At 46.4% G+C, this 16,899-nt stretch overlaps 1 protein-coding gene across 1 annotated transcript in view; it reads left to right on the top strand.

Moving 5' to 3' along the window:
- GAB2 (GRB2 associated binding protein 2) overlaps nucleotides 1-16,899 on the top strand; it is a 142,645-nt gene that overhangs the window by 115,508 nt on the left and 10,238 nt on the right. Inside the window, exons 3-4 of the mRNA XM_056858732.1 lie at nucleotides 9,166-9,403; nucleotides 15,585-16,171. Coding sequence (XP_056714710.1) covers nucleotides 9,166-9,403; nucleotides 15,585-16,171 — 825 coding nt within the window. The remainder of the gene's footprint in view (nucleotides 1-9,165; nucleotides 9,404-15,584; nucleotides 16,172-16,899) is intronic.

The raw sequence follows: 16,899 nt of genomic DNA, 5'->3' as shown, positions 1-16,899 counted from the left end.
AAGGAAGACTCAAACCAGCTTACAATCGCCTTCTCTTCCCCACAACTGACACCCTGTGAGGTAGGTGGGGCTGAGAGAGCTGTGACTAGCTCAAGGTCACCCAGCTGGCTTCGTGTGTAGGAGTGGGGAAACCAACCCAGTTCACCAGATTGGCCTCTGCCACTCATGTGGAGGAGTGGGGAATCGAACCCGGTTCTCCAGATCAGAATCCACCGCTCTAATCACGAGGAAGGATTTTATCAAGAAGCTGCAGGAAATTTTAACAAGAAGCCAATGGCTGCAACTACTGGGATCCTCTTTTGCATTTTCAGAGGCCAGAATTGCAGCTACTATACTGAAAAATGGGGCGGGGGGATTGGGAAATGAAGAAGGACTGGCAGATCCCCTCCCAAAACAAGAAAATGGCTAAGATTATGCTTATTTTTGGGGTGTAAGGGAGGCACGGAGGATTTACTTTGATGAATTTTTAAATGGGAAAATGTGTTTATGTACTGATCTAATCCCTTCATTATAGAATAACAAAATGTTATATAGAGACAATGATGGTGATAGTATAACTATGTAGGACTTGAAACTGCTTATAGAAGTAGTATAGATAGCTTAAAGCAAGTCTGTATGAAAGAAAATAAGGATTAGAAATTAATTTGAAATGCAAAAGTGTTAACCAGTAGAATTAGTGACTGAAGAAGATGCGGGGAAGTCGTATATAGTAGATAGCATTGAATACTATAGATAACATATTCTCAGTAATACCAATGAGTTTTTTTGTTACAACTGAATATATTGTTGAGATATGTTTAATTTTGTTGAATTGTGGAAAATAATAAAAATAATTATATATATAAAAAAAGAATCCACCGCTCTAAACAACTGCTCTTAACCACTACACCACGCTGGCTCTATCTGCTGTCAAATAGATCGGTCAGTTGCGTGAGAGATGTGGCAACTTTTCTCTTTATAGCGTCAAGGAAAAATTGAATTTAATTTCCCCTTTTTAAAGTGTGAAGTGGTTGATGGCTTGCCAGTGGCGGTTAAATCTAGGGAAAGGATATGTGAATGTAGGTGGGTGAGGAGCAGGAGGTAGGGTTGCCAGGTCGCTTGGACTGGGGGTCAGTTGCGTGCCCCGCGGCTGTCCCGACGTGGTTACATCACTTCCAGTTTACACCTGGAAGCGCCACATCACAACCAGCCGCTTTACCACTCAACCCCCCAATAGCTTTGGGGGGGGGGGGTTGAGTGGAAAAGCGGCCCATCGCAATGCGGCACTTCCGGGTGTAAACTGGAGGTGATGTAACCGTGTTGGCACGGCCGCATGCATGCGATCCCTACCCCAGTTCTGCCCCCAAAACCTCTCACCGGAGGAGAGGGGGAACCTGGCAACCCTATGTGTGGGGGCCTGGTGATGGGTAGAAGAGGAAAGGGGGCCCCTGGAAACTGTCTGCCTGGGGCACCTCAAATCGTAGAACCAGCCCTGACTGATCGATTGAAAAACTGTTCCCCATTCATTGGACAACAGATTATTAATTTTTAAAAATGGTAATCTTCAAAATATTAGTGTTTACAAAAATGGTGAATGGCGGGTGCCTTAGGGGAGGGGCCATGGCTTGCAGAAGGTCCCAGGTTCGATCCCCAGCATCTCCAGTTAAAGCACTGGTTCCCAACCAGGGGTCCATGGACCCCCAGGGGTCCGCGAGAACTAAATTAAGGTCCGCAAAACAAAGTTATAAACCCATAATAAATTAATATTTTCAATTAAAAGTTCTCTATTATAATATATATATATTCAGATATAATTCTAAGTTTAATGTTTAACTAACAGTTATGATTAAAGTTTATTTTCAAATTCCCGGAATTTTTATTTTGAACCTTGGGGTTGCACCGAACAAAAAAGCCCTAGTGGTCCCTGGTCAAAAAAAGGTTGGGAACCACTGAGTTAAAGGGACTAGGCAAGTAGGTGATGTCGAAGACCCCTGCCTGAGTCCCTGGAGAGCCGTTGCCGTTGCCAGTCTTAGACAATACTGTCTTCGATGGACCCAGGGTCTGATTCAGTATAAGGCAACTTCATGTGTTCATGTGTTCCTCTCTCACAGAGGAGGAAATGCCACTGCTGAAATAGTTCCCATGGTGATTTGTGCAGGTGTAGGGTTTCCAGCTCCGGGTTGGGAAAGACCTGGAGACTTTGAAGGTGGAGCCTGGGGAAGGCGGCGTTTGGAGAGGGGCTTCAATGGCATAGAATGCCATAGAGTCCACCTTCCAAAGCGGCGATTTTCCCCAGGTGAACTGTTCTCTGTTGCCTGTAGATCAGCTGTAATAACGGGCGATCTCCAGATACCACCTGGAGGTTGGCAACCCTATGCAGCAAGCATGATCCGAAACAAGCGACCGTTTGGAGTCCTTGTTGAGTAACATACAAACGCATGCTGATTTCACTAATGGATTGATTAATCGATTATACCCCACAGGATCAATCGGCTAGGATTTCTTGAACTGTGTAACACATCTTCCCGAAAATCATTCAGGTTTATGAAAATGAGTGCCTTTACTGAATAGCTTACCGATTAAGACCTTTGGGACCACATGATAAAGAGAAAGATAGGCCATATCTTTACTGCTTTTGACTTAAACGTTGGTGTGTATATTTATTCTGTCGTTTTGCTGCAAAGAACCCCGAAAGGTTGCATTGGAATAAATTTTGTTAGTCTTTCAGGTGCCTTTGGACTTCTCTTTAATTTTCTTTGTTGCGTAATGTTTAGAGTGCTGGATTCCGATCTGGGAGACCAGATTCAAATCCTCGCCCTGCCATGAAACTCGCTGGGGCTTTTAGGCAGGGCTGTTTCCCTCGTGGTCACCCTTCCCATGACTTTGGGTCTTTGTTTCGATTACGCATGCTGTTTCTGGCTGTCGGAGGTCGCCTCGCTCTCCCTGCTCGTTTCCGCACGTTTTGCCCGCGTTTTCAGGGACCTGTTTTATCACAAATTTGAAAACGCAGGCAAAATGCGCGGATATGCAGGGGGAGCACGAGGAGACCTCTAACACATAGCTAAATGGTGGAACTCCCTGCCCCAGGATGTGGTGATGGCTGCCAACTTGGAAGGCTTGAAGAGGGGAGTGGACATGTTCATGGAGGAGAGGGCTATCCATGGCTACTAGTCAAAATGGACACTAGTCATGATGCATACCTATTCTCTCCAGGATCAGAGGAGCAGGCCTATTATCTTAGGTGCTGTGGAACACAGGCTGGATGGTGCTGCTGCAGTCGTCTTGTTTGTGGGCTTCCTAGAGGCCCCTGGTTGGCCACTGTGTGAACAGATTGGTGGACTTGATGGACCTTGGTCTGATCCAGCAGGGCCTTTCTTATGTTCTTATTGTGGAACTCCCTGGCCTAGGATAGGGTGATGGCTACCAACTTGGAAGGCTTGAAGAGGGGAGTGGACATGTTCATGCAGGAGAGGGTTATCCATGGCCACTAGTCAAAATGGATACTAATCATGACACATACCTATTCTCTCCAGGATCAGAGGAGCAGGCCTATTGTATTAGGTGCTGTGGAACCCAGGCAGGAGAATGCTCCTGCACTTGTCTTGCTTGTGGGCTTCCTAGAGGCACCTGGTTGGCCGCTGTGTAAACAGACTGGTGGACTTGATGGACTTTGGTCTGATCCAGCAGGGCTTTTCTTATGTTCATATGTTCTTATGATGGTCAGAAACAGCATGCATAATCAAAACAAAGACCGAAAGTCGTTGGAGGGGTGACCACGAGGGAAACAGCCTTGCATAAAAGGTCACTGAGTCACCGCAGCCTAGTTGCTCTCTCTCAGCCAGGTGTACTTCACAAGGTCGTTATGGGGATAACATGTGGGAGAGCCATGTATGCTGCCCTGAGCTCCCTGGAGGAAGAGTGGGATAAAAATAGATAGATGGAAAAGTGTAGATAGATAAGCAAGCGTCTGGCAGTTCATGAATAAAACAGACCTCCCCGTTGCACGGTTGAATTAGCATTCCCGGGTGAATGATTCTCAACATGAGTTTCAAACCACAAATGAACTTCAACATGCCGTTAAATTACTTTCTTCTATGCGAACATTAAACAACCCACTTCTGGGTTGGATAATCTTCTGTTTTACCTGTGCGCTCATGGTGTAATGGTTATTATACTGCACGCATATCATAATTTACTAATGATATCCAACTTAACACGCACCCCTCTTTTTAAAAAACATAATTATAATTATCATTTAAGGGACTTAGAGTAGAATCATGGAGTTGGAAGGGACCACCAGGGTCATCTAGTCCAACCCTCTGCACAATGCAGGAAATTCACAACTACCCTCCCACACACACACACAAACCCAGGGACCCCTACTCCATGCCCAGAAGATGGCCAAGGTGCCCTCCCTCTCATGATCTGCCTAAGGTCATAGAATCAGCATTGCTGACAGATGGCCATCTAGCCTCTGCTTCAAAACCTCCAGGGAAGGAGCGCTCACCACCTCCCAAGGAAGTCTGTTCCCCTAAGGAACCGCTCTAACTGTTAGAAAATTCTTCCTAATGTGTAGACAGAAACTCTTTTGATCCAATTTCAACCCGTTGGTTCTGGTCCGACCTTCCGGAGCGCTGGATACGTCCCACTTGATGGACCTGCATACGTAGGGTTGCCAGGTCGCTTGAATTGGCAGGCAATTACCTGCCAATCCATCGCCTGGCTCAGGAGGAGGATTGTGTGCGTGTGCGCCCTCGCCGATGCAGTTACATCACTCCCAGTTAACACCCGGAAGCACCATGTCGCGACAGGCCGTTTTACCACTCAACCCCCCAAAACGCTGGCCGTTTTGTTGCTACGCCCTCCATGCCATGTCAGAATTCCAAATGTGCCCGCACATGAATAAGTGTGGGGGGTTTTTTAACAAAAAAAAATGGGGACTCATCTGGAAGGGTATATGCTTTTATCTGATAATTGCAATAATAATCATTAAGTGTCGCCAAGGCACAGCCCTCTTAGGGCGACCCAGTAGGGTTTTCAAAGCAAGAGCTGTTCAGAGGTGGTTTGCCATTGCCTGCCTCTGCGTAGCAATCGTGGACTTTCTTTGCTGGTCTCCCATCCAAGTGTGAACCAGAGCCGACCCTGCTTAGCTTAGCTTCCAAACTCTAGTGAGCTTGGAGCTAGTCTGGGCTACTCAGGCTGCTCTAATAATATGATTTTGTAGATATTAATTTCAATATTAATTCAAGTAACACATTTATTCTGTGTTTATTTAATCAAACTGTACAGTGAGAGCCAGCATAGTGTAGAGGTTAACAGCGTTGGTTTGGAGCAGTGGACTTTAATCTGGAGAACCGGGTTTGATTCCCCACTCCTCCACATGAAGCCAGCTGGGTGACCTTGGGCCAGTCACAGCTCTCTTAGAGCTCTCTCAGCCCCACCTACCTCACAGGGTGTTTGTCGTGGGGAGGGGAAGGGATTGTAAGCCGGTTTGATTCTGCCTTAAGTGGTAGAGAAAGTCGGCATATAAAAACCAACTCTTCTTCTTCTTCTTCACCACCACCACTAGGCTTTACTCTTTGTACAGCAGCATCTTCTGGATACATGCAGTGCAAATTCCAAAACGGGTCACTGGGGGGTGTCTCAGGAAGGGGGCATGAGGGAGACGATGACATTGTCATATGGGGTTGCCAACCTCCAGGTGGGGCCTGAAGATCTCCCAGAATTACAACTGATCTTCAGATGACAGAGATTGGTTCCCATGGAACACATGAAGCTGCCTTCTACTGAATCAAACTATCAAGATCCATCCAAGTCAGTATTGTCTACTCAGACCGGCAGCAGCTCTCCAGCATCTTTCACATCACCTACTTGCCTGGTCCCTTTAACTGGAGATACTGGGGATTGAACCTGGGACCTTCCGCATGCCAAGCAGATGCGCTACCACTGAGCTACAGCCCCTCCAGTATCAGAGGGTGGACTCTATGTCATTATATCTCGCTGAGGTCCCTCCCACCCCCAAGCCCCACCCTCCCAAAGCTCCACCCTCCAAATATTCAGGTATTTCCCAACCCGGAGTTGGCAACCGAATCAGAGATGCACCTCCCTGACAAAAACAGACCCCTGAGGGCCGTGACCCAGCTTTTCCCTGTGCCCCCCCCCCCGTACATTTTCTCAGTAGTTTCAGAGGCAGTGTCTATCATCTTTTCCTAAAGTCTCAATGCATAATGCGACTGGAGGGGAGGGTGTCTTTCCAGGATGCCCATTTGGAGCACTTTAAATGTTTCGAGATGGCTCGTGGCGCTTTGCACAAAAGTCTTTTACTGTCCTCCGCTCTCTGGGCCTCACACAAAGCGGTCTAGGCTATCGTTCTTTCAAGAGCTTTGAAATGCTTTTAGCAAGCAGCATGCACAGAAGTTTTCCTGGTTTCCTCGGTGGGGGAGCAGCTGAGAACAGGCACACAGTTTGAAATTTAGCGAGAGGGCGATTTCTAGAGTTGCATGCTAAAGGTTTCTTGGCATATGTTGGCGACCCCTGAATATATTTTAAGCAGAATCCCCTTACTGGGTTAAGAGCAGTGGACTCTAATCTGGTAAACTGGGGTTGGTGTCCCCACTCTTCCACATGAAGCCAGCTGGGTGATCTTGGGCTAGTCACAGTTCTCTCCGAACTCTCCCAGCACGACCTACCTCACAAGGTGTCTGTTATGGGGAAGGGAAGGAGATTGTAAGCCTGCTTGATTCTCCTTAAAAGAGAGCCAGCGTGGTATAGTGGTTAAGAGTGGTGGTTTGGAGCAGTGGAGTCTCATCTGGAGAACCGGGTTTGATTCCCCACTCCTACACATGAGCGGCGGAGGCTAATCTGGTGAACTGGATTTGTTTCCCCACTCCTACACATGAAGCCAGCTGGGTGACCTTGGGCCAGTCACAGCTCTCTCAGCCCCACCTACCTCACAGGGTGTCTGTTGTGGGGAAGGAAAAGTGATTGTAAGCCGGTTTGAGTCTTCCTTAAGTGGTGGAGAAAGCTGGCATATAAAAACCAACTCTTCTTCTTCTGTAGAGAAAGTCGGCATATAAAAACCAACTTTTCTTCTTCTTCTGTAGAGAAAGTTGGCATATAAAAACCAACTCTTCTTCTATGGTGTAGATAAAGTAGGGTTGCCAGGTACCCCTTGGCCACCGGTACAGGATGGGAGGGGTAAGGTTGCCAGATGCAGGTTGGGAAACTCTTGGAGATTTAGGGGTGGAGCCTGGGGAGGACAGGGACCTCATTGGGGTACTGTACCATAGACTCCAGCCTCCAAAGCATGCATTTTCTCCAGGGGAACTGATCTCTGTAGTCTGGAGATGGATCCCCAGGTCTGAGGGATCCCCAGGTCCCACCTGGAGGTGGCCACGCCTAAGAGAAACTGTAATTAAGTAGGATAAACAGCAACTACCTGTATGGAGGAAGAAGTAGTCTGAAGAAGAGAGAGTCTGAACCATAAGGAAAAAAATGTGTGTGAGAGTTTTATTATAAAACAAGGACTTGTTACAGTTGACATCATTTGCGCATAGAAAAGAAGCAAATGCTTCATCATTATATATTATTAACAACCTAAGTAAACATCCAACTGAAATTAAAGTTCTCTCTTATAAGCTGCCTACCATTATATATTCTGTGTGTGTGTGTGTGTGTAGTGCCGCAAAGTCACAGCCAACGTATGACAATCCAGTAGGGGTTTTCACGACAATCAACTAACAGAGGTGTTGTGCCATTGTCTTCCTCTCCATAGCGACCCTGGTATTTATTCTTGGTGGTCTCCCATCCAAATACTAGCCAGGACCGACCCTTCTTAGCTTCTGAGTTCTGACGAGATCAGGCTAGCCTGGGCCATCCAGGTCAGGGCATTATATGTTCTCTCTCTTCAATAAATTGACATATCCACCAGAATTTACCCTAGGAGCATAAGAAAATTAATTGAACACATGAAGCTGCCTTATACTGAATCAGACCCTGGTCCATCGAAGTCAGTATTGCCTACTCAGACTGGCAGCGGCTCTCCAGGGTCTCAGGTGGAGGTCTTTCACATCACCTACTTGCCTGGTCCCTTTAACTGGAGATGCCAGGGATTGAACTGGGGACCTTCTGCATGCCAAGCAGAGGCTCTACCACCGAGCCACAACCCCTCCCAAAGTTGTCATCAGTAAATATGTGCAGTGCAGTACGGTGCAGTAAAGGCACAACTAAGCCTGGCTGAGCAAAACAGGCATTTGCTACAATCCTTCCAACATAGCCCTTTCCAAGGGACAGACTCATGAAACAACAAAGGCTTGCCCCTCCCCAGCCCTCTAGAGCAGCAGCCCTTTGGGACGTTTCCCGGTGATGACATTGGCCGTTCCGCCCCCGAGTGCAGAACTCCAGATCTCAGTTAACAGAGCATGTGTGCTGGATGTAGGAGAGCCAGGGATGGAATGGGAAGCCAGAAGAGCCCTGGAAACCTCTGGGATACACGAGGGTGTCTCCAGTCGGCCAAATAATACTCATGGGACCATTTCAGGCCTGGAAAACAGGCCGGGGTGGGAGGTTGAACCCCTTCCCATGCGCGCTGTGTTCCTGATCTGAATTGAGTATGTGATGCATGGGAGTTGAGATGAACCCCCTTTCTACTGCCCAGTCTTCAAGTCGGCTAGAAGATATATCCGTGTCAGTGATGTTGGAGGTTCAGAAAGGACATGTGTGTATGTGTGCCGTCAAGTCACAGCTGATTTATGGCGACCTCGTGGAGTTTTCAAAGCAAGAGACATGCTCTGAAGGTGGTTTGCCATGGCCGGCCTTGATGTCACAACCCTGGTAGTCCAAATTCTAACCAGGGCGGACTCTGCTTAGCTTCTGAGATCTGACGAGATCAGGCTAGCCTGGGGATATCCAGGTCCAGGCTCAGAAAAGACGCTGAAATAAGAACATAAGAAAGGCCATGCTGGATCAGATGAAGATCCATCAAGTCTAGTAATCTGTTCACACAGTGGCCAACCAGATGCCTCTATGAAGCCCACAAACAAGAAAACTGCAGCATTGTCCTGCCTGTGTTCCAAAGCACCTAATATAATAGGAATGCTCATCTGATCCTGGAGAGAATAGGTATGTATCATGACTAGCGCCCATCTGCAATAAACCATTATAAATGATTTCCTCCTTCTTCTGCAGACTCTGTAAGAAACATTCCTGCTTCCAGCCACGGTCCGCGTTCTTCCCCGGCTGAACTGAGCGGTTCCAACCATCGCCTGCTGCGGGAACGGAAGTCGTCAGCTCCTTCGCACTCCAGCCAGCCCACTCTCTTCACGTTCGATTCGCCCACGAACCATATCCGGACCACCCTTTCCGCCAGCGCCCCGCAAGACTATCTCTTCCTACACCAGTGCATGAGCAGGAAATCAGAAACCAGGTGGGCTGCATTTATTTGACTAAGACATTGGCTTCTGAGATCAATGTATCCTACCTCAGAAAGGATGGTTCCTAGAATGGTGTATAAGGGCTAGAAATAATTGTGGGGTTTTTTGTAGAATCTGCACATTCTTAGAGGCTCATCTCTCTGTTGTTATCACCCTGAACTGTAGAATCATAGAATCATAGAGTTGGAAGGTACCACCAGGGTCATCTAGTCCAATCCCCTGCAGAATGCAGGAAATTCACAATTACCCCTACTCCATGCCCAGAAGATGGCCAAGATGCCCTCTGTCTCATCATCAGCTTAAGGTCATAGAATCAGCATTGCTGACAGATGGCCATCTAACTTCTTCTTAAAACCCTCCAGGGAAGGAGAGCCCACCACCTCCCACTGAGGAACCACTCTATTAGAAAATTCTTCCTAATGTCTAAACTCTTTTGATTTCATTTCCGCCCGTTGGTTCTGGTCCAACCTTTTGGGACAACAGAAAACAACTCAGCACCTTCCTCTATGTGACAGCCCTTCAAATACTTGAAAATGGTTCTCATATCATCTCTCAAATCACCTCTTCAGGCTAAACATACCCAGCTCCTTCAACCTTTCCTCATAGGACTTGGTCTCCAGACCCCTCGCCATCTTTGTTGCCCTCCTCTGGACACGTTCCAGCTTGTCTACATCTTTCTTAAATTGCGGTGCCCAAAACTGAATACAGTACTCTAGGTGAGGTCTAACCAGAGCAGAGTAAAGCGATACCATTATTTAGAAATGTTCTGCGATCACAGAGATAATGCAGATTGGTGTCGACTTTTGTACTAGGAGAGGGGTTGCGTCTCTGGGGTCAACCACATGGTTTCCATGCAGAATGTCCCAGGTTCAGTCTTCAGTTTTATAAGGTCGTTTTCTGGGTAACTATTCATATTTAAAAAAACAACAACAACAAGGGAGAAATCCACAAATCCAGAAATATGGGAGAGTTTACATGACACTAGCTGCCATTTTACAAGAACAAAAATGAATGCATTCAGCTATAGGTAGCCTTCAGACCTAGGGTTGGATCCCATCACACACAGACATGTACATATGAAGCTGCCTTATACTGAATCAGACCCTTGTATTGTCAGTATTGTCTACTGAGCTCTGCTGCCACGCTGAAGCAGACCGAAGAACCGGAAAGCTCCCAGCCAGCCCCGCCTTCAGTCCTTCATTGCCACAGCTGAACTCCACGTGGAGTTTGATTGTGGCAGGGCGCAGAACTGCCAGAGAAGGTTGGCCTGCTTCCTTTTGTGTTCTGGGCTCCCAGCCCAGCCTGCAGCTCTGCACTGTATTTTCAGGTTTGGGTTTATTAACCTGAATTTCCCCAAAAATCCGGGAAAAGCCGAATTAAGTATTCGGCTTTTTTCGGGTTTTTCGAACATTTCCGGGTCTAATAAACCCGAACCCGAAAAATACCAGGAAAAAAATTGGTGCACACCCCTAGAGCTGAGTTGAATCCAGCGGTCATTTTCCATCCCCATGCTGTTCCTCGTGGCTCCCTGTGCCTCCCCAATAATATTTTGGGTACTTTAGTGGGGTGCAGTGGGGCAAAGGGAGGGGAGGAAATTCAGTTTCACAGAGGGAACTACTGCCTTGCGCCAGCAGAACGTGACCTTTGGATCTAACCCAGTGAAAATTAGAATACATCTCTTGCCTGGAATGCCTTCTCTTGCCAGTTCTTTCTCTGGATCTTGCCAGAATACTTGATACGCTCGCTGAGTACAAACAATAAGAGGCAGTTGCTGCCCTTCAACACAGCGTACATATTTTCCTGCACGGTTATTCTGCAAAAGGTCATGTATAAAAAGGAGAGAAGATTCTCTGCTGGATAGATAAGGCACTCCGTGATTGTTGTAGACAGAGCACCACCTATTGATGAAGAAAAGTAGTGCAGCTAAAGTAGCCTGTTGAATTTCGTGGTGGTGGGGGGGGATTATATTTTCCATGATTTCTGGATTGGGCTGGTTTGTTCCAGTGAACCCTGGCACTCCTTGATAGCTTGTTATGGATTCCTCAGTGAGAAGACAAGTAATATCAGACATTGTAACACAGTTGGAGGCATCCAACCTCTGGCATGTAACTCGCTTACCACAAGTAATTCCATAGCAATGGAACAATGGTGCAATAGGGTTGCCAACTGCCTTGAGGGGAAAAAAGTCCTCTCCCTTTAATAGAGGCTAAAATGGATGCCATTTACCAGTTGAGGATATTACCTCCATCCCGTGAAAAACTTCAGCTGCCCATTTCTACCCATTAAGCCTAGATTGAAGTGACAATTAATTTAGTTAATTAAAGCTGATAGGAAGAAAGTAGATTCCTTTGAAATGTGGTGTTGGAGGATAGTGTTACGGATATCGTGGACTGCCAAAAAAAAACAAATCAGTGGGTTCTAGATCAAATCAAGCCTGAACTGACCCTAGAAGCTAAAATGACTAAACTGAGGCTGCCATACTTTGGTCACATTATGACTAGACAAGAGTCACTGGAAAAGACAATCATGCTAGGAAAAGTTGAGGGCAGCAGGAAAAGAGGAAGACCCAACAAGAGATGGATTGACTCTATAAAGGAAGCCACAGCCCTCAATTTGCAAGACCTGAGCAAGGTTGTTAAAGATAGGACATTTTTGAGGACACTGATTCATAGGGTCACCATGAGTTGGAAGTGACTTGACAGCACTTAACGCACACACAAAGTGACAAAATGTTTTTCTCCAGGCATGTTGGCAACCTGACAGTACAGCCGTACAGGACTGGCAAGTGACCTACATGAATTGGGCATGTGCCATGTATGAATTGGGCATGTGCCATATAATTTATCAAATAATCCTCTGCAGCCCATTGAGATTCCATGCCAAAAAAGTCAGCAGGAAAAGGTTTTACTGAAAATAGAAGATTTGAAAATCATGGGAATCTGCAGCCTCCCATGGTATCTGATATGGGCTCATGGGTTCTTGCCCTGACCTGGATGGTCCAGGCTAGCCTGATTCCATCAGATCTCAGAAGCTAAGTAGGGTCGGCCCTGCTTTTGATTAAAGTTAAGTTTCAATAACGTGTGTGTGTGTGTTAAGTGCTGTCAAGTCACTTCCGACTTAATGGCGACCCTATGAATCAGTGTCCTCCTAAATGTCCTATCCTGGACAGCCTTGCTCAGATCTTGCAAATTGAAGGCTATGGCTTTCTTTATTGAGTCAATCCATCTCTTGTTGGGTCTTCTTTTTTTCCTGCTGCCTTCAACTTTTCCTAGCATTTGTCTTTTCCAGTGACTCGTGTCTTCTCAGAATGTGACCAAAGTACCACAGCCTCAATTTAGTCATTCACATGCACATAATTAGTCTATAATTTGATTCAAAATAACCGCGCCCACTGTAGGATGTGAAATGGCTGGCTAAGTATTACCTGGTCCCTTAGTGTTCATGTGTGCACATGTATGTGTATCAGTCCTCTATGCAGAGATTTAATTTCTAGGAACCCAAGAGGAAGGTGACTGAAACTTGAAGAATGGCGATTCTAGAATCACCAACAAAACATTTTAAAGGTATCCCCCAAATCTTCCCCAAAGTGAAATAAGGATAATGTATTTCACTAGAGACAACACTAGAAAATTAGTACCGTCCCTGGAAAATAGGCACCATTGAATTGTACTGCGTGGTAAGAAGACAGCAACAGATTTGGGGAAAGTTTTCAAGTTTCCTGATCCTTTCTGAGCACAGGGGTAACTGGAAATAGTGAAAAAATGATCCTTCAAATAATACCAAATTCATTCTGGTATGAGTTTAGATATGCAACCCACTTTTGCTCAATGATGCATATGCAAATAATGGCAAAATGTATTCCAGATTTTAAAAAGCCAGATTTTCTACTTGTCACAAATTAACTATTGTTATATTGAGATAAGCATATGAAACCACCAGCCTATATTTCCAAAGATGCTGAAAAGCATAAGTAACCAGATCTCTGGTATCACCCGCTTTCTACCAATTACAGAAAGTTATACTATTTCTTATATATTACTTTGCATAACTTTGATATAGTTCATTGTGGAAGGGATAAATTCTGGAGGTTAATTCCTATGTGAGTGGATTTGGTATGTTTTTCTTCATTCATTCATTCATTTATTTCCCTTTATGTCCCGCCCTCCCCTGGCCAAGGTCAGACAGGGCAGCTATCATCATTAAAGCAACATAACAATATAATAATTTGATTGTTTTTGGACTATTTTAGTTTCCTGTGGGGAAGAACACTCATGTTTGAAATGCACTGGAATATATGGAAATCGGCTGGTCGGTTATATACTGGATTTGCCCTCTCATTAAATAGTACCATTCACTGTAGTGGTAACTGATTGGGAAACAGAAAATGGGGTTCCCACCGTTGGTCTGAGAGACGGGAACTAGTTAAAAATGTCATGAACGACAGCCAGGGAGAGAGACTACGAAATGAGAAAAGGTTGTGACATGTTTAGACCACAGCTGGATTCCCACAAAACCCAAGAGCTTTCCCCGAGTTTAAGAAGATGTCATTCCTACATCTGTTCTTTATTAATAATTTAAAACCATGTTTCACTTGAGGTGGAACTAATGAAAAGTTATAAATAAAACAAGCCACCCTGAGATAGAGCTAGCAGGGTCCCTTTCTGAGCAGATGACTTCAGCTGTTTTGAAAAGAGATGAGTCAACGCTTCTCTCTCAGCTGTAGTTCTGTCTCCTGGTTACGGTCTTCATTGGTGCTAAGATAAGGGATTTCTTCTCTCGACACTCGAGGGACTCAGGAAAGTCCTTCCCATTTTGCTGACTGTTATGCAAGAATTGGAGACTCCCACACCCTTTTCCTAGCACAAACCCTTCCACGCCCTTCATTTGTCCTTTGCACGCACCCAGCAAGCATGGTCAGTCTTTAGCTCATGATTCCATACTTTGTGGGAGTGGAAGGGTTTCTCCCTCTCTCATAATACCAGAAGCAGGGTCATCTGCTGAAGCTGGAGGGTGAGAGATTCAAAACAGATAAAAGGGAGGGGAGGGGCTGTGGCTCAGTGGTAGAGCATCTACTTGGCATGCAGAAGGTCCCAGGTTCGATCCCCGGCATCTCCAGTTAAAGGGACTAGGCAAGTAGGTGATGTGAAAGGCCTCTACCTGAGACCCTGGAGAGCCGCTGCCAGTCTGGGTAGACAATACTGGCTTTGATGGTCCAAGGGTCTGATTTAGTATAAGGCAGCTTCATGTGCTCATGTGAAGTTTTTCTTCACACAACGCATAGTTAAATTGTGGAACTCCCTGCCCCTGGATGTGGTGATGGCTGCCAACTGGGAAGGCTTTAAGAGGGGAGTGGACATGGTCATGGATTCGTGGCTACTAGTCAAAATGAATACTAGTCATGATGCATACCTATTCTCTCCAGGATCAGAGGAGCATGCCCACTATATTAGGTGCCATGGAACACAGGCAGGATACTGCTGCAGTCGTCTTGCTTGTGGCCTTCTGAGAGGCACCTGGTTGGCCACTGTGTGAACAGACTGCTGGACTTAAAGGACCTTGGTCTTTTCCAGCATGGCTTTCCTTATGTTCTTATGATTTTCAACCAACATCTAGACCAGTGGTTCCCATCTTTTTTTGGCATGGTGACCCTCAAATCCAAATTTGCTTGGTATGGTGACCCACTTAAAAAAAAACACCAGAGCATGCACAAATCAATAAAACTGTAAATGCCTGGGAACCGCTTTCATAGGCTTCATGTCCCACTTTTGGTATCGGGACACCCAGGTTAGGAAATGTTGATCTATACTATAAACCTCTTTTCACATTGATATTGCATGAACAGTCCTGGTGTTTCTCTTAAAAATCCTGGGAGTTAGTATGATGAGTAGTCAAGCGTTTCATGAAAAGGAGCACTGGCTCAGTGGAACAGCCTCTGCTTGCCATGCAGAAGATCCCAGGTTCAATCTCTGGCATCTCCCGCTAAAAGGGTCAGGCAGTAGGTGATGTGAAAGACCTCTGCCTGAATACCTATTAGGGTTGCATGTCTAAAGAGATAGAATGGCAATTAAGCTAAAATCTGTGCAGAGGGGATGTCCGTATTCTCCTCAGTCGCCAATGGCCAACTTCTTTCCGAGGATGACTTCTACTGTGCCCTCTCCTCCCTGCTTCTTTTAGGAGCGCGAGTTTCTCCCAAGCCACGAGGTCCTCGTTCTTCATGAGGAGCGACCCATCTGTCCAGAAACTCTCTCAGGGGAACGGTCACTGCGTGAACGGCATGGGCGGACAAGTCCACGGCTTTTACAGCTTACCCAAGCCGTGCAGGCACAATTCGGAGCTGCGGGACAGCGCGTACGACCTTCCCAGGAGCTTCGGGTGCTACGCCCACACCAAATCCAGCCTTACGGGCTCCGAAACAGATAGTGAGGACATCTATAGCTTTAAGACCCCCAACAATACTCTTTGCAAAGACTTCGGGGAGCTGTCCACGGATTCGTACGACGTCCCCGGTACCCCCTTGTCGATTTACCAGATCCCGAGGACATTCACGTTGGACAAGAACCACAACGCCCTGGCGGTGGCTGCCAGTGAAACGCCAGCGGCTCCTCCTCCTCGGCCTCCCAAGCCAGGGCAGACAGAGACGCGGTGGGGCAGCCTTCAACAGCGACTTCTGGACGGCGAAGGGCTTGGTGTGGGCTCCGTGGCTGCCACCATTCCCAGGAGGAACACACTGCCGGCAATGGAGAACTGCAGGTTGCATCGAGGTAAGAGTGAGTTCTGGAGATAAATCAAGGCCTAACAGGGCTGCCAAGACCCCTGTCGGGATGGGGGATCCCCCCCTGTTCCCATTGCTTACTGCTGCTCAGAGCTGTGGCAGGGGAAAAATTTTTTAAAACAACCCTGGCTGAAGCATCACATCACTTCCAGTTTTAAAAAAAATGAAGTGACATAGGGTAGCTCTAGGAATTGCCAGAAACTCTATGGGAAAACCATAGTGTTGCCAGCAATCCCTAGATCTGCCCTATAGGTGTTATCATAGAGTTCCTAGAAATTCCTAGAGCTACCTACATCACTTCTGGGTTTTTATGGGGTTTTTTTTGCCAGAAGTGATGCCACATCAAGGATTGTGCACCTCATAACCCAGGCCATCTAGGTCAGTACTTGGAAGCAGTGCCACATCATGAGACGGGAATGACATTCCTGTTCTAGTAGAATCTTGCTGCACTTAGACCTGGAAGAAATTTGATTCTAGACATTCTGCTGGGCAATTTTTTGATACAGAACAGTGTGCCTATGAATAAGTGACCTCCAAAATGTCCGATCCTTGCTCAGGTCTTGCAAACTGAGGGCGGTGGCTTCCTTGATTGAGTCAGTCCATCTCCTGTTGGGTCTTCCTCTTTTCCTGCTGCCTTCAACTTTTCCTAGCATGATTGTCTTTTCCAGCGACTCTGCCCTCCTCTAAGTGACAGCCCTTCAACTATTTAAAGAGATC

The sequence above is a fragment of the Euleptes europaea genome, chromosome 12 (genome assembly GCF_029931775.1).
Source record: "Euleptes europaea isolate rEulEur1 chromosome 12, rEulEur1.hap1, whole genome shotgun sequence".
NCBI classification, from domain to species: domain Eukaryota; kingdom Metazoa; phylum Chordata; class Lepidosauria; order Squamata; family Sphaerodactylidae; genus Euleptes; species Euleptes europaea.
The sequence above is the reverse complement of the archived record's forward strand: the minus strand, read 5'-3'. Positions and strand labels throughout refer to the sequence as shown.